This window comes from Musa acuminata, chromosome BXJ1-9, assembly GCF_036884655.1.
Source record: "Musa acuminata AAA Group cultivar baxijiao chromosome BXJ1-9, Cavendish_Baxijiao_AAA, whole genome shotgun sequence".
Classification (NCBI taxonomy): Eukaryota; Viridiplantae; Streptophyta; class Magnoliopsida; order Zingiberales; family Musaceae; genus Musa; species Musa acuminata.
In genome coordinates, this window is record NC_088335.1 from 44,708,458 (window position 1) to 44,723,077 (window position 14,620).

General features: G+C 37.8%; 1 protein-coding gene across 1 annotated transcript; it reads right to left on the reverse strand.

Moving 5' to 3' along the window:
• Positions 1–40: 40 nt before the first annotated feature.
• Positions 41–9,424, reverse strand: LOC135593723 (probable 1-acylglycerol-3-phosphate O-acyltransferase). The gene is made up of 9 exons (XM_065083974.1): positions 9,208–9,424; positions 6,368–6,604; positions 4,684–4,730; positions 3,837–3,955; positions 3,598–3,758; positions 2,175–2,284; positions 1,982–2,081; positions 773–896; positions 41–685 (listed from the first exon to the last, which is right to left on the reverse strand). The coding sequence occupies exons 1-9, from the start codon at positions 9,387–9,389 to the stop codon at positions 557–559; spliced, it is 1,209 nt and encodes a 402-aa protein (XP_064940046.1). The 5' UTR covers positions 9,390–9,424; the 3' UTR covers positions 41–556.
• Positions 9,425–14,620: the final 5,196 nt, after the last annotated feature.

Genomic DNA, 14,620 nt, shown 5'->3' on the forward strand with positions numbered 1-14,620 from the left:
ACGGAGAAAGAAACAATGCCATCGAGTCTGACCTCGACTATAAAACAAATCAAGAAACGCTATATAACCATGATTAAGCATAATGGGTTAATCAAGAACCTAATATTCACTTCTCTGCCCACGCTAACTCTATTTCTCCCATCGGGGCTCCACCTCCCTCATAATCTCTACATTGGATTATGAGTTCATTATTGATTGGAGAATCCACCAGGTACAAAGTACATCCTGTTTTAGTCCCTCATAATCTCCTGGTGTACATTTGTCCTTTTTAGCAGTGTTTAGTTCATGTTCTTGATGAATATTTGATGAACACAACTACTTTGAGTACAGACTCGGCAAGTCACAAGCAAATAATCTCAGCCACTAAATTGAATTATCTTAAACGATTACTAACTTTATTTGACAGAAGTAGCAGCAGCAGCAGCATCAACTCGATAAACAAGCCTTCCGGTAGTCGTTGTATAAAAAGAATGTTATTCACCAGTTCTTGTATGACTGAGTGAGCAAATGGGTAAATGCATACCATTGAACCCAAAGCTCATGCACATGCAGCAAGCTATGCACTTGTCAAGCCTTCTGGTAGTGATTGGGTCTCTGCATGATCTGGGGAAAGAATTCTGCGGCAAGCATAGAGGACTGCTGAGTGGAAACCAGCTGGATTATCTATGAATACAAAATGTCCTGCCTGCATTTCATGAGCCACTATTATTTGAGAATCATCTGTGTGAGAGAAAAAGAAAACCAAGATACGTATAGGGAGAGAAAGAGAGACCTGTGGAACCCTTATAATTTCACAATGAACTTTCATATCCTTCCGTGCTTGCTGTGCCCCTTGATAATTCATCCAATCTTGATAACCATACACGAAGGTAGTAGGGATTTTCCATTCAGAGGCACTGCATTCAATAATAACATGCACATTAGAAGTCGTTCAGTGTGCAATTTAATGATCCAATAACCAAAGTTTCTTTTGTCTACTAATTCCTCACAAAGTAATCACTTAACCAGAAGGAATATCTACCTTGTAGATTGAGTATATCTAGCAAATCTAGTTCCAGGAGTTAAAAAAACAATATGTCAACTAGCACCTCCTAGCACCTCCTAACCCCTGAGACCTCTTGTTACCTTCCCATTTATGGTCAGGAAGATTGCTCACTTGCGATCTAAGAGACCAGGGTTCAAGTTTTAGAAATAGTCTATCTGCATATATTGATCTCTCCCAAACCCCACATTAGCGGAAGCATCATGCACCCATGATTTTGTTATACAAACCACTTTGTACGAAACCTAGTAGTCCCAGTCTGACCACCCTTTACCTCCCATTTAAGGTTGGGAAGGTTGCTCATTTGTGATCCTAGAGATCAAGTTTCAGAAATATTCCATCTATGTATATTGATCTTTCTCGGAGCCCACATTGATGGAAGCCTCATGCATCTATGATTTTGTTGTACAAACCACTTTGTAGGAAACCCAGCAGTCCCATATGAATATAACAAAGCATCCATAGAAAGAGATTTCTTGCCAAATCTTCTATTCGTGCTGAGTGCATATCCAACAGCCAACGAGAAACAGATTGCAAAAATGGCCATCCAGAATAATGGAACACTTAGATGGTCAAGAGCTATGGAGAAAAATCTAAAATGTAATCGACCAATAAAATTACTGCCTGAGATGATTTCCAACATCTCATATAGGTTGATCTTATCCAGAAAAACATGGGTGGGAACTGTACCAAAGAGCACTTGGGTCAACTCTTGTTCAAAAGGCTTTTATCCTTTTTCAATCTCCAACTATTCTGAAAATTTCTAAAAGAAAATAAAGACTTGCGATAATTCAAATAAAAAATAAACATAAGATAATTTTTACAATAAAAAAATGTAAATACCATATGGGCAATAGAAGTTTAACAGTGCTCACATTCTTAAAATGTTTGAAGCAACTTTGCTATCTGATTTAGTAGAATTAAGCATCCAACACTAACCTTTGCAAAAGAGGCTTCCGTGCAAATGCCCCAAAGGAAAATATGTACTTCAAGCACAATTCACCACTTGCCTTGGCAGCTAACGTATGGTATACATAATCTTCAAGAACAAAAGAAGATTATTTGAACCTGGCTAGCGCAAGGAAACATCAAAATTGAGGATAACTTAGCTTTTGAATTAGCACCTAAATACCTGTTAACAATCTAGACTCCTCTTCAGTCAGCATATCACCAGTTGAATATGAACCAAATCTTGCACTTGTATATCTCCGCACCAGATCTGGGCCCCAAGGACCTAGCCCTCTGTTTGACAGTGACAAAAATGTTGACATGTGAAATTATTTGATGGTTATACTTGACTACTCATGGAACATCCTTATGCATCTCATGGTTCTAGTAATCTGACTATTTGCCTGATAGATGCAATAGTAATTTACAATAATGAACTTCCAGAAAAGATTCAAATAACAATATATAGATGACTCATGCAGTAATAATAGCCACTTATCAAACTAATAGTGATGATTAAAACAAAGAAAAATGAATTTTACTTGTCATGATGGCAATACATCTAAGGATAAAAAATCAACTCCCTTCAGGCTAACAAAGAACACAGTGATGTCAACAAACAAATAGCAACAGGTTTCCTATGGCATCAGTACAACAGAGAAACAATCATATAATAGAAAAAAAGAACAATCAAATAGGAAAAAACAGCAAGTAGAACCAAATAAGTGAGAAAACGACCTACATCCTAAAACTTCTAAAGACTACCTCAATAAACATCCTATACAAGGATTAACCACAAAAAATATCCTCACCTCCTCTTAAATAACACTTACCATTCTAACACAAACTAAGACAGGTAGCTTATAGAAATGAAAGTTGATGTACTGAAAACTTGGTGTGGTTAACTTGCTCCTAAAAACTGAAGAAACTGTAAGGTATAGTTAGAGGCAAATCTTTATAATCAAAGGAGTGCAACAAAATGTAGAAGAAATGGCCACCATAAAGATCACACAAAGATGAAGTACGCTTTGATGATTGAACCAGTTGTCAGTCATCAATTGTCACGAAAGTCCAATATTATCAGCGCAAATTTCCAGAGGCTAAAAGAGACAAAACTGGCAAATCCTTTAATTTTGAAAATTAGAACATGAACCATAGTGTCACCAATGCTTGAGGAATCATTTTTCAAAACAATATCATGTCTAAGAAAATCTATACAGGTGCGACTTATTATCTACCATAACTGTGGCCATCAATCATCTTATGTGACCACAAATTCATGAATTTAGGTCACAGCAAAGAATCCTTCTATATACATATATGCAAAATCGCAAACCAGTATAATTCAAAGTATTTCCCATGTTTGTAACAGAAAAGAAATTATAATAAGAACACCAGTAAAATATTAATTATATACTACACAATGAATAAAAAAATGCGCTGGAAATGCAAATGCCATAAAAACACTATGGTTTGAAAAAGCAAATGTACTCCTGTTGACTTTAAAGGACCAAAAAATGCAAGGAATAGGGGATACAAAAGCTTAAAAGACTTTGTTGCACAAGAACAACATATCACCATTGCAAATAGAAAGTTAGAAACTATACCGGATAACTTTTTGAGGAGTCACATTTGATTCCCAAAGATGATTCAGAATAACCCCTTTCCATGTTGCTCTGAACTTAGTCAGCCATTCTGATTTATGTTCCGTCTCTGATGAGAAACCAGCAGGACCAACCAAAATCAGGTGTTGCACATGTTCAGGATGCTGTACACAGAGCAAATAAAATGGTCTGTATGAAAGAGAATCTGAAAAGAAGATCAGGTCAATTTAAAGAAAAATTACCTTCAGAGCATATTTTGCTGCAACATATCCTCCAAAAGAATGTCCAAGCAAAATAAACTTGTTGAGATTTTTGGCTTTACGCCATTCCTCAAAAGAATCTATGAACCATGTCTCAGTTTCTGAAAAGTTGGAAGTGGTGATGAAACATTAGAGAGACTTCAAATAATTATAAGTAAAAAGAGAAGACAAACTTTTTACAACAATCCATTCATAAACTCACTAAAACTTATGGACTGATAACCCAAAATTTAATTTATTGTCAAACAAAAGTTTTCTAGAATGCAAAAAAAACTGGTAGGGGCCCAAGCAAAAAAGAAATTGAATAGGTTATAAAGAATATCTACAACTACTAGAAGAAGAAAAAGAAATCAACAAAGTTGATCTATTACAATTAATTAAACCATCAAGTCCCACTGTTAGTTGATACAATCTCTCAAATTGCTAATGAGACTATTATGAGTAAGGTCCAAGAGGTGCAGGTATTCTGTGAAATTAAAAGAGAATAAGTCTAAGTCAAGACTACAGAAGGTTGAATGTCCACTCTTCTAGAGAATCATGGAAGATGATTGATGCAAAACATGCAAATTTTCATTAAAAACAAATTAACGATCACACTTTTCTGCAAAAATAACATAATGAGTTTGTGACACGAGACCTTCAAGAGTTAAAGTTATTCAGATTAATACTTCTAAAATAACATTTGATCAACCAACTGTGATTTATTGCTAAACATTTTTAACTTTACTTCAATCAACCTGTTCAAATTTCCCTAATCAAGTGCAACAAACAAAAGAAAGTTACTAGATTCATTATAGCAGAAATGATTATTTAAAAGGCTTTCACCAACCTTCTGTGCTTTTACATGTAAAGTCAGGTCGACTTGATCCACCCCAGCTGCAAAGGAAGGTTAATTATATATGATATTGACATGCACCATAAATATTTTGTAGAAAAACCCAAAAAGAGAAATGAAAACAACAAAAGATTAGCACACATATCTTGCAACAAAAAGGATAATACATGATATAAGCAAAGATAGTTCCATGGAGCTAAACTTTCAGTAAAGATTCTGTTTAAGAGACAAAAGAAAATCCACTAAACATCCAAAAATTAGTGTACATTGCACATTAATACAATTCAGTATCAATCTGCTTATAACTCACGCAGATCGAACCACGTAAAATCACCCAGTCCACAACCCTATTGATTATTGAAACAATAAATGTCAGCTCGTACCTACCAATACAAGTGGCATTTCTCCTTATAATTTTAACAAAGCCTAAAAGAAAAGGAATCATAAAGATGCACTACAACCCATCCAACATTCTCTTCAATCTAGTCTTTCTAGAGGCAACAAACAATCCATTATTATGTTGGGCTGTACAAGTATTGGAAATGCTAATGCAATAGTGACATAGCATTAAGGAGTGATTGCAAAATCCAAGGTCTTCAATTTCGAATAAAACCGCTCGGGTATTTATTTATTTTTATATATATAATATATATAAATCTGCGACGTAGATGTCGCCTCTCTTCTCCACACGTTGGGCGATGTCGCCTCGTTGCAGAAAAACGAGGTGACGTCGCCCCACGTGGGGAGAAGAGAGGCGATGTCGTCGAGGAAGCGTCGCGCACACACACACACACACATGCGACATTGCCTCGCATGGGGGAGAAGAGAGGCAACGTCGCCGAAGTGATGTCGCCGAAAATTTCTTTTTTTATTTTACACACACACACACACACACATGCGACGTTGCCTCTCATGGGAGAGAAGAGAGGCAACGTCGCCGAAGCGATGTCGCCGAAATTTTCTTTTTTTTATTTTATACACACACACACACACACTGAGCGGTATACCACTCGTTATACAATATCGTACTGTACCAAGCGAATCTCGAAACTTTGGTATGGTACGATATTTCAATTCTTAGTAAAATCACAATTACAACAATGGAAAATTAAGGATACAATTAAAAGTCAACATTTTTTATAGAAAGATGCCTAAAAAGTAAGTATTTTCTAAGATAAAGATACTAAGATAGTCAGACAAACAAGAGAAAGAGTAAGAAATAGCTTCTGAGACAAAATGACTCCATTGCAAAAGGTTTATAAAGATTGTTAGGTGGAGGATTTATAAAACCAGACATTTCAGAATAGAAGCAACAAGAATCTATATTGACAAAAGGCTTAAATTTTTCACTTAAGGAAAGAAACAGTACCTAAACATGACCTAGAAAATATAGCCCAGGGGAATGGGTAATAAGAGCTAGTGTCCCAAATTTGAGGAATGTCTACTTTTATGCTATCTAAGTAATATACTTTTTCACAAGGAGAACTTTTGACATTTAGGATACATCAAGTATTGATAGTCTTGAACATTTAAATTTTTAAACCATAATCTGGCAAAAACTGTTACAATTTCTACTAAGGAGAAAACAAACATTTCTCAAAAGTAGAAGTATCAAATAAAAGAAATAACACAGACAATCTACTTTAAATTAGTTGTGATAAACAACAGTACAGATTACCCAAGTTGATCAATGGCGATCACTCGAAAATGAGTAGCAAGAGCATCAAAGTTTCTGAAGAAGAATCCTTGAGAAGCACCATATCCATGTACCATGACAAGGGTGGGAGCATTCTCCTTGCTATCAAATGTAACTGTATTAATAAACCTTGGCTCATCGCTAGAAGATCTGAACCACCTAACTTTTGATCCCGGTGGTCCAGGCCCAATATTGACCTGCTCTTGCTCATACCCTGTCCTGCAACAGGCAAAGAATTTCATGTGTAATAAACTGATATTAAAAAATTAAATGTAGAAGAATAACAACTCATGCAGGAACTCTACAAAGCTATATAAAAAGACTACATAGATTCTAGTCAGCTTATTTTAGAATTATCCCCAAAAACTTGTCACCCTTGCAATTATGGATAGCACCCATATCAATGGATCAATAATATGCAAGATAGTAACTATAAACTTGCCATTTCAGATGTCTAAAGTGTTAAATGCCAATAATTGGTTGCCTTGAAGATATTTCTTTTCAAGTCCCGTTATCAAAATTTAGACTGCATTAAAACAGGAAAGCTGGTTAAACCAATGATATTATATGGCTATTAGGACTGCTCTTCTAACAATTCAAATCATTTCAGAAGAATATGGTTTGTAGATTGGTAAAACTGAGGCTAAAAAATATAAAGTATGACAAGATACAAGACTTATGATTGTTTTTTGTTGAAAAATAGGTCCTAAGGATGTCAAACTATCAATACTAGAGAAAGGACGATTTAAGACTTCAGCAACATTACATGTGTAAAGGAAGAAAATTACAGAGTGCTTATTATGAAATGAAGATCAAGAAAAAATAAAGGAATTATTTTTATAAAATTTTAAACATTCTATATACGACAGCTTTAGAGAGAAAATAATGGCAAGTTTAGTCAGCAAAAATTTGTACACAAAATACGTAAATGAGGTAAAGGGAACTTTAAAGATGAAGAAAATGGAAATTTTGGCAACTAATGGTAACTCTGTTCATTTTTTGAGTTTAGGATATAAAAAGAGAGTTTGAATGAATAGTTCATGCAGCAAAATTTTGAGAATTGAAAGGTTGTGTGATAAATGAAAGAGAAGCTCTTCTGCATACCATACAAAAACAAGAGAGAGATCCAAAGTTGTTCGAATCATAGAGGAACAAAGGTAATGAAACATACCTTGGATATAGCTTTCATCAACTTAAAATAGCCTATGTAGGGTTCTCAAATATTTGTTGCAGTAGACTTTGATCAAGGTACGCATGCTATTGTCACTAGAGCTAGGTATAGTGAGTCTGCTATATCCACAGAGTTATACCAAGGATCAACTCTAAATCTTATATTTTTATATTGATGAAGAGAGAACTTTCTATATACATTCAACATAGACATCATTGGTATATGTCATCTGCATATTATTTTGGTTGATAAGAGATTACTTGAGATTAATTCTAAACTTAAATTAATATTAGGAAGTACGGGATTCCCAGAAAAAGATAAAATACGAATTGTTTTCATGAACAAGAATGTGTACCTTGAATAGACAGTAAAATGAGGGTAAATCATTTAAGATAATATCAAAATACTCAAAGGGGACCTTAAGGTGCCCTAGTTAGACGAGGTGACTTGATTCAGACCAGTGCGCTAGAAAGGTAGATTAAGACCAAAGAATACTTTATTAAAACTGGTAGCTCTTAGTTTAACTAGGACTATCATAGCTCTTATAGTTTAACAAGAAGGATTATCACCCTTCCTAAAGCACAATGGGGCAAAAAATTCATATAGATAATTCCAAATTGTTGGGACATAAGTAGCAGGAACCATAATTTTCATATTTGCAACATGCCCCCACACTGGTACATTATGTGTCAGCAAAACATATCAGCATAAGGAGTGGAGTAACTTAACGTAGGCACTAGAACATTGTAGTGGTATGTTAGTAATCTCTTGTAATGTAAAGTACCAATTTGAAGGTGGCATAAGAAACCATGCAATAAGCAACCGCACACGGTCTGCCATTGACTCAAATGGGGATATGCAACAGTTAAAAAGTAATTCATGCTTATGCCGACCATAATGATTTACATGGGCACTTCTTTCTGACCCGCATACCCATAGTAGTGTAATAGGGTATATATAGTCTTACTCTTAGACCATGGTGTAAGTATATCCTTCGCTAATTGCAAGTTGAATACGTGGTTCTCTTGTTAGTAAAGAATTGCAACAACCTGTATCAGAGGCATCACCAGATGGAACCAAACCATTCATTCTGAGTGTGTCATTTGTTCTCTATTTTTACCTTGAATAAAATATTCCAAACTTTTACGCCTTACTTGCAAGTAATCGTTACTCAGTCTGATCAATCATCCGGTTCAATTTCCAAAGACAAGCATAGTCTTTCACATATAAAATAGTTTGGTTCAAACAATCACCGACCAGAAGAATAAACAAGCAAAAAAGTTCCATTTATTATCCAACTGTGACCAACACTGTGCATCAGAAAGCAAAATTACACAAAAGGTCAATACTATATAGCCTAAAGATCAAAATTTGAGGATCGCTTCAAAAATTGCAAGTCGTAATTGCCGAGGATATTAATGCAAAGAGACACTAATCTATCGCATGGACTAATTCAGATCATAAATTGTTGTATGGTCAAAAACGGAAAGCAATTGACAAATAGGCAAAACATTACAACCTCGGACCCAAAAAAGAGAAAGAGAAGGGGCGGCGGGCGGGAGGGATCGTTTTAGCAGGAGAAAAAAAAAGGTTAGGGCCAGGGATTTCTTCTACCCAAAGAAAGGAAAACGGGGAGCCAAAGAGGACTCACTTCACAAGAGACAGAAGCCGCTTCTCGGCGGCGATGATGCGGTCGGTGGAAGTCGGGATCCACCGGAGCACCGTCGGCCACGCCCACCTTCTCCATGCCGTCGTGGACGAAGAAGACTCCGCCGAGGCGGTCCTGCCGATCTCCTCAGCCATTCTCGCTACCGCCACGGCCCCCCTGCTCATGCTACCACAACCCCTTCCCTCTCCATCTACCGCCTCGTGCCCTTATATTGATCTACTTGTTCCCAACGTTGACGGAGACCACCAATTACCGACTTTGTTTGAAACTGCGGAAGCACGACGACCACATTAGTTTCCTCACTCAACTACCGAACTTGGGAGGCGAGGCAATTGGTGGCCACATGGGCCCATGGGCGGCCTCATCACATTCTCGGTTTTCCACCAATCACATTCATGGTATCCGAGCGGGTACGTAAGAACTCGTATCCGAAACATTTTGGGAAAGACGGGTGGGAAAAGAAACATGGCTTTGGAAAATACTTTCAGGAGAAAACCTGGCCTCTGATTGGACACAGTACGAACCGAGAACCGGGTCCCATGTGGGGCCCCACCAGCGATGAGTCAAACCTGGCCTCTCATGGAAACGCTTTTTCTTGTTGGGCAAGCCATTCGGACTGACGAATAAGAATTGAAGACGGATATGCCATCACAAATTGATTTCTGGGGATCGAGATTGACTATTTCAAATCTTCATGAGACGTGAGAAATATTGACTCTTTGGAATTTTACCTGCTCAATTATACGTCTAATCTTCCCAAATCATTTATTGGATTTATTTTTATGAAAAGATTCATGTTCACTTGAGGGAGGAGATGTTGGTAATAATATATAATTTATTTTCTTTGGAGAAAAAAATGCTCATAAAACATACCATTGGAGGGAATATTTGTATTATGTTAAGAGCCATCACAACTTCCATCATCAACATTGGGTTAGTCTTGTATCTTACTTTTCTTCTAGTTTTACCACATCGGAGATCGAGAATAATTGAGGGTCGGATTTGGTCGTATTGGAGATTAATAACACTTGTTGATTCAATCGTATCGAAGAAAAAGAACACGTCATGATTAGATTTTATTATATTAAAAGTTTAAGCTAAATTAGTTGTATAATTAGGTATTTTGTCGTTTTCCTCTCATTGGTTGTTGTAACGATCTTTGATTCACTTTGATTATGATGTATTGTCCAATTTGATTTGACTTTTAATGATTCGATATCATTATCTTGATGCCCAATCTTCTTCGTCCCATTATACGCTTCCATATTGTGTCGATAGAACCAATTGAGTAAGCTAAGGGTTAGATAGAGAAAGTGAAATGATTTTTGACCGCTGTGGTGGAGCATTAATCATATCATGATATGTGCCTTCAATTCCGACTTTAGTTTTAGCTCTTGAGATATTGATTTGTTTATCCAATCAAGTTTTTCTTATCGGTCCCATACAACAAATCACTAATTTTAAGAAACTTAAGTTGAAACTATTATCGTTTTAATATCATGACATATTAAGATAATAAGAATATTGATAGAGAAAGTTAGCGACCAATTATTATTTGACACGTATCGCATATGAAAGTTAGCGTAGAAAAAACTATCTCATTTATCCTCCCATTATTCGCCTCATGGATAACAATCTAAGGGAGACGGTTCAACCCTATCTACCTCTTATCGCCCATATGGACAAAATATCAAAGAACGATATTAAAATAGTTACAGGTTATCCCCTCTATAAACTAGGTATATAAACTAACCTCCAATGTCATGCCAAGGGAGTCTCTTTTCAAGAAAAACTCATATCTTAGAGCGGACCTCATACTAACTTAAACATCGAAGGAGCTAGGTCAAGAAACTTCTCCCGACATCAGTCTTAGTGCAAACGATGCCTAGAAAGCTCGCCCCCCCACCTTAGAGCCATCTCGGAGCCACTCAAGAACTAGAGGTACCTACGCCTTCGGGTTTGGATCATGTCAGGTTGACTCGGATGTCGGTAATGATTTACCTTAATATTCTAGTGCTAGAAGGAGGCCTAATGTGGCATGAACGTCCACTCACCAATCCTCTTAATGAACGCTCCAACGAACGGACACTCGTCAATCCTCTCAATAAACGCTCCAACGAGAAGATCGTATATCCTTGTCAATTGTCCTCCTCTCTAGCGGTAATCCAACAGATATCTCATATTCAAACCTCTACTTGTCGCAATACCTACCATATGTGTGAGACTCTCTAGGCTTAATATTGAGCTAGCCGTGAGTCATACATGTCAAAACTTCTTTTGATTTAGTGAATTATTATCTCTTATAATAATTCACTCGACTCATCGACTACAAACGTACTAGGCCATTACGTCGTAGTCCCCAAACGATATAGGGGAATACATCCATTGGACCTGTCTGCCCTCAATTATCGTGTATCTATAATTCCTCATCCATCTAATATTCATCGATAAGTGAACTCATTATCCAATGAACACCTGCATTGTATCCATAGTGTCCCCACATGAGTAGCTATGAGATCGATCGCCTCCATCATATGGACGATTATACTATATCATTCTGTCATGTTATCTCAATGTCCCTCTTGAGTAAGTTATAACCGAGATTATTTAGAGTCTGTGTTTAAAGGTGAATCGGTCTTATTATCATGATCTCATCACAATTCGATTCTCATTGCACAGATCCATGAACACCACCATATATGGCACCAAGTAACATAAAGTGAGAAAAAAAATGTCAAATAACTAATAATTAAAAAGAGTGTGTATCGTGTCACACGCGTCATCACTCATGTGATTAACTTGCAGGGCACCTATGACTAGCACGAACTCGGGATACTTGCTTGTCCCCGTCGAGGCATTGCTAAACATCACTCATCAAGTGCAAATGCTCACAGCATGATGCAAGCTATCACCTCACTCATGCCTCAACTAGCCCAAAAAGTAATACTATAGTCAACACCTCAACTGCCACCAACGCCGACACCCATCGAGATCCCCCTAGCCAATATGATGCCAACATCTCATGATCGCCCAAGGCTCGTAGAATTACCAGCTAAGGGAGCACCCCGCTCCCCAATCATGGAGTTCAACACACCGCCGCCCTATTCTAGCTAAATCTGAAACCCAGTCAGTGGATTCGATGGATAACTCCTTGAGGGTCTAACTGTGGCAAATGAACTAATGCTTATACGAGATGCAATGAGAGTTCCAATAGTTCAAAGGGGAGAGTCCATCAATCCCACCTCAAATTGGTCCTCATTCACTTAGAATATCTAGGAGGAATCAATCTCGATAAACTTTCACCTCTTATCACTAGAGGCTTTTGACAGTAGTATCGACCTGATAAAGCACACTATCGCCTTCTGTGCCTAGATGTGTTGTGCCTTCCTAACAATATTAAGAGCCCGACATGAGAATGATACATTTGATTGAAGCCACTCTCGATCAACTCTTTTACTTAGCTCGTAAAAGAGTTCGATATCTACTTCCTCGAGAATGTATGCCCGAGGAAATTAACAGTGAGGAAGAGACACTTTTCAACTTTGTCACTCGATTCAGTAATAAAATCTTAGGCATACAAGAAGCTCACCCGTCACTCATGATTCAAGCCTTTATGATAGTGGTTAGACCCTCTTGTTTTTTTGGTCATTGGTGAAGAGGTTATCGATGACAGTACCAAATGTCCTCCAAAGGGTCAACCAATACATAGCTATAGAGGCAATGGTCTTAAACAAGCATAAGGAGACACACACGAGGTCACGATAGGAGCAACTACTATAACTCCCGACCCCGAGGTCGGATAGCTCCTCGGTGGACCTACCTCGGTTGGAGATAGCTCAACATCAACCTTAGGGGTCAATAGAGATATAGATCAACATCTTCATCGGTGGACCTACCTCGGTTGGAGATAGCTCCTCGGGTTATAAAGCCTACGCTCGAGCTACCTTCGTAAAGCGCTTAAGGTCTAGAGATGACTCGGAAATAACCTTCAAGAAAGAAGAGGCAGAGTACCTCGACCCTAACCACAATAATGTCTTGGTGGTCTTTATGATGATAATTAATGCTTGAGTGAAGAGGGTCAAGATTGATATAAGTTCACTAGCGAATCTATCTCCCCTCTCGGGACTACGAGCCTGCACATCACATTTGGTACTATTACAGAGGCACATACTAAATGTGCTAGAGAAACATGAGTCAGAAAAATCTGACCTGTATAACAAGAAATCTACAATGATAGAGGCACAAGCCAAATGTGCCCAAGATGCATAAGTAGGAAAAACTCGACCTGCATGAGAAGAAATCTACCACGGCGGAGGCACAAGGCAAATGTGTTCGAGATGCATGAGTCAATAAAACTCATCCCATGAGAGAAGTTATCCGCAATAGTAGAGGAACAAGCCAAATGTGCCTGAGATACATGAGACAACAAAGGCATAGGCCAAATGAGCCCGAGACATGTGAGTCGAGAAACCCAACTTGTGCCATGATATATCCGTAATGACGAAGGTGTAAGGCCAAATAAGTCTAATGCATATAAGTCGGGAAACCTGATCATCACCAATATAAATCGACCATAGTAGAGGAATAAGCCAAATGTGCCCGAGACACATGAGACAACAAAGACATAGGCCAAATGAGCCCAAGACATGTGAATCGAGAAACCCAACTCGCGTCGTGATATATCCGTATTATCGGAGGCATAGGGCCAAATAAGTCCAAGGCATATAAGTCGGGAAACCTAACCCTCGCTAATATAAATCGACCATGATAGAGGCACATGACCAAATGAGCCTGAGGCGTGTTAATAAAAAAACTTGACCCACATCAAGATAAATCCACCATGGTGGAGACACAGGGCTAAATGAGTCTGAGGCGTGTGGGTTAGAAAACTCGACTACATCAAAATAAATCCACCATGGCAAAGGCGTAGGGCCAAATGAGCCCAAGGCGTATGAGGCGAAAAACTCAATCCACACCAAGATAAATCCACCATGACAAAGGCGCAGGGCCAAACGAGCTCAAGGTGTGTGAGTCGGAAAACTCAACCCAGGTCAAGATAAATCTATTATTAATAGAGGTGTAATGCCAAATAAGTCTATGACATGTGAATCAGGAAAGTCAACCCACACTAGGATAAATCCGACATGATGGAGGCATAGGGCCAAATGAGCCCGAGACATGTGAGTTAGAAAATTCAACCTATATCAAGATAAATTCACCAGGTGTAGGGCTGATAAAACCCTAGGGCTTTATCTAAGAAAATAGATATAGATTTCATTGCTTCGAGGGAATCAACCTCCTTTTGATGTTTTCAAGGGGATCAACCTCCAAGTTAGCTGAAGGCTTTGAGTTATGTTTGATTGTTTGAGAACAGTAACCACTGACATTACATATA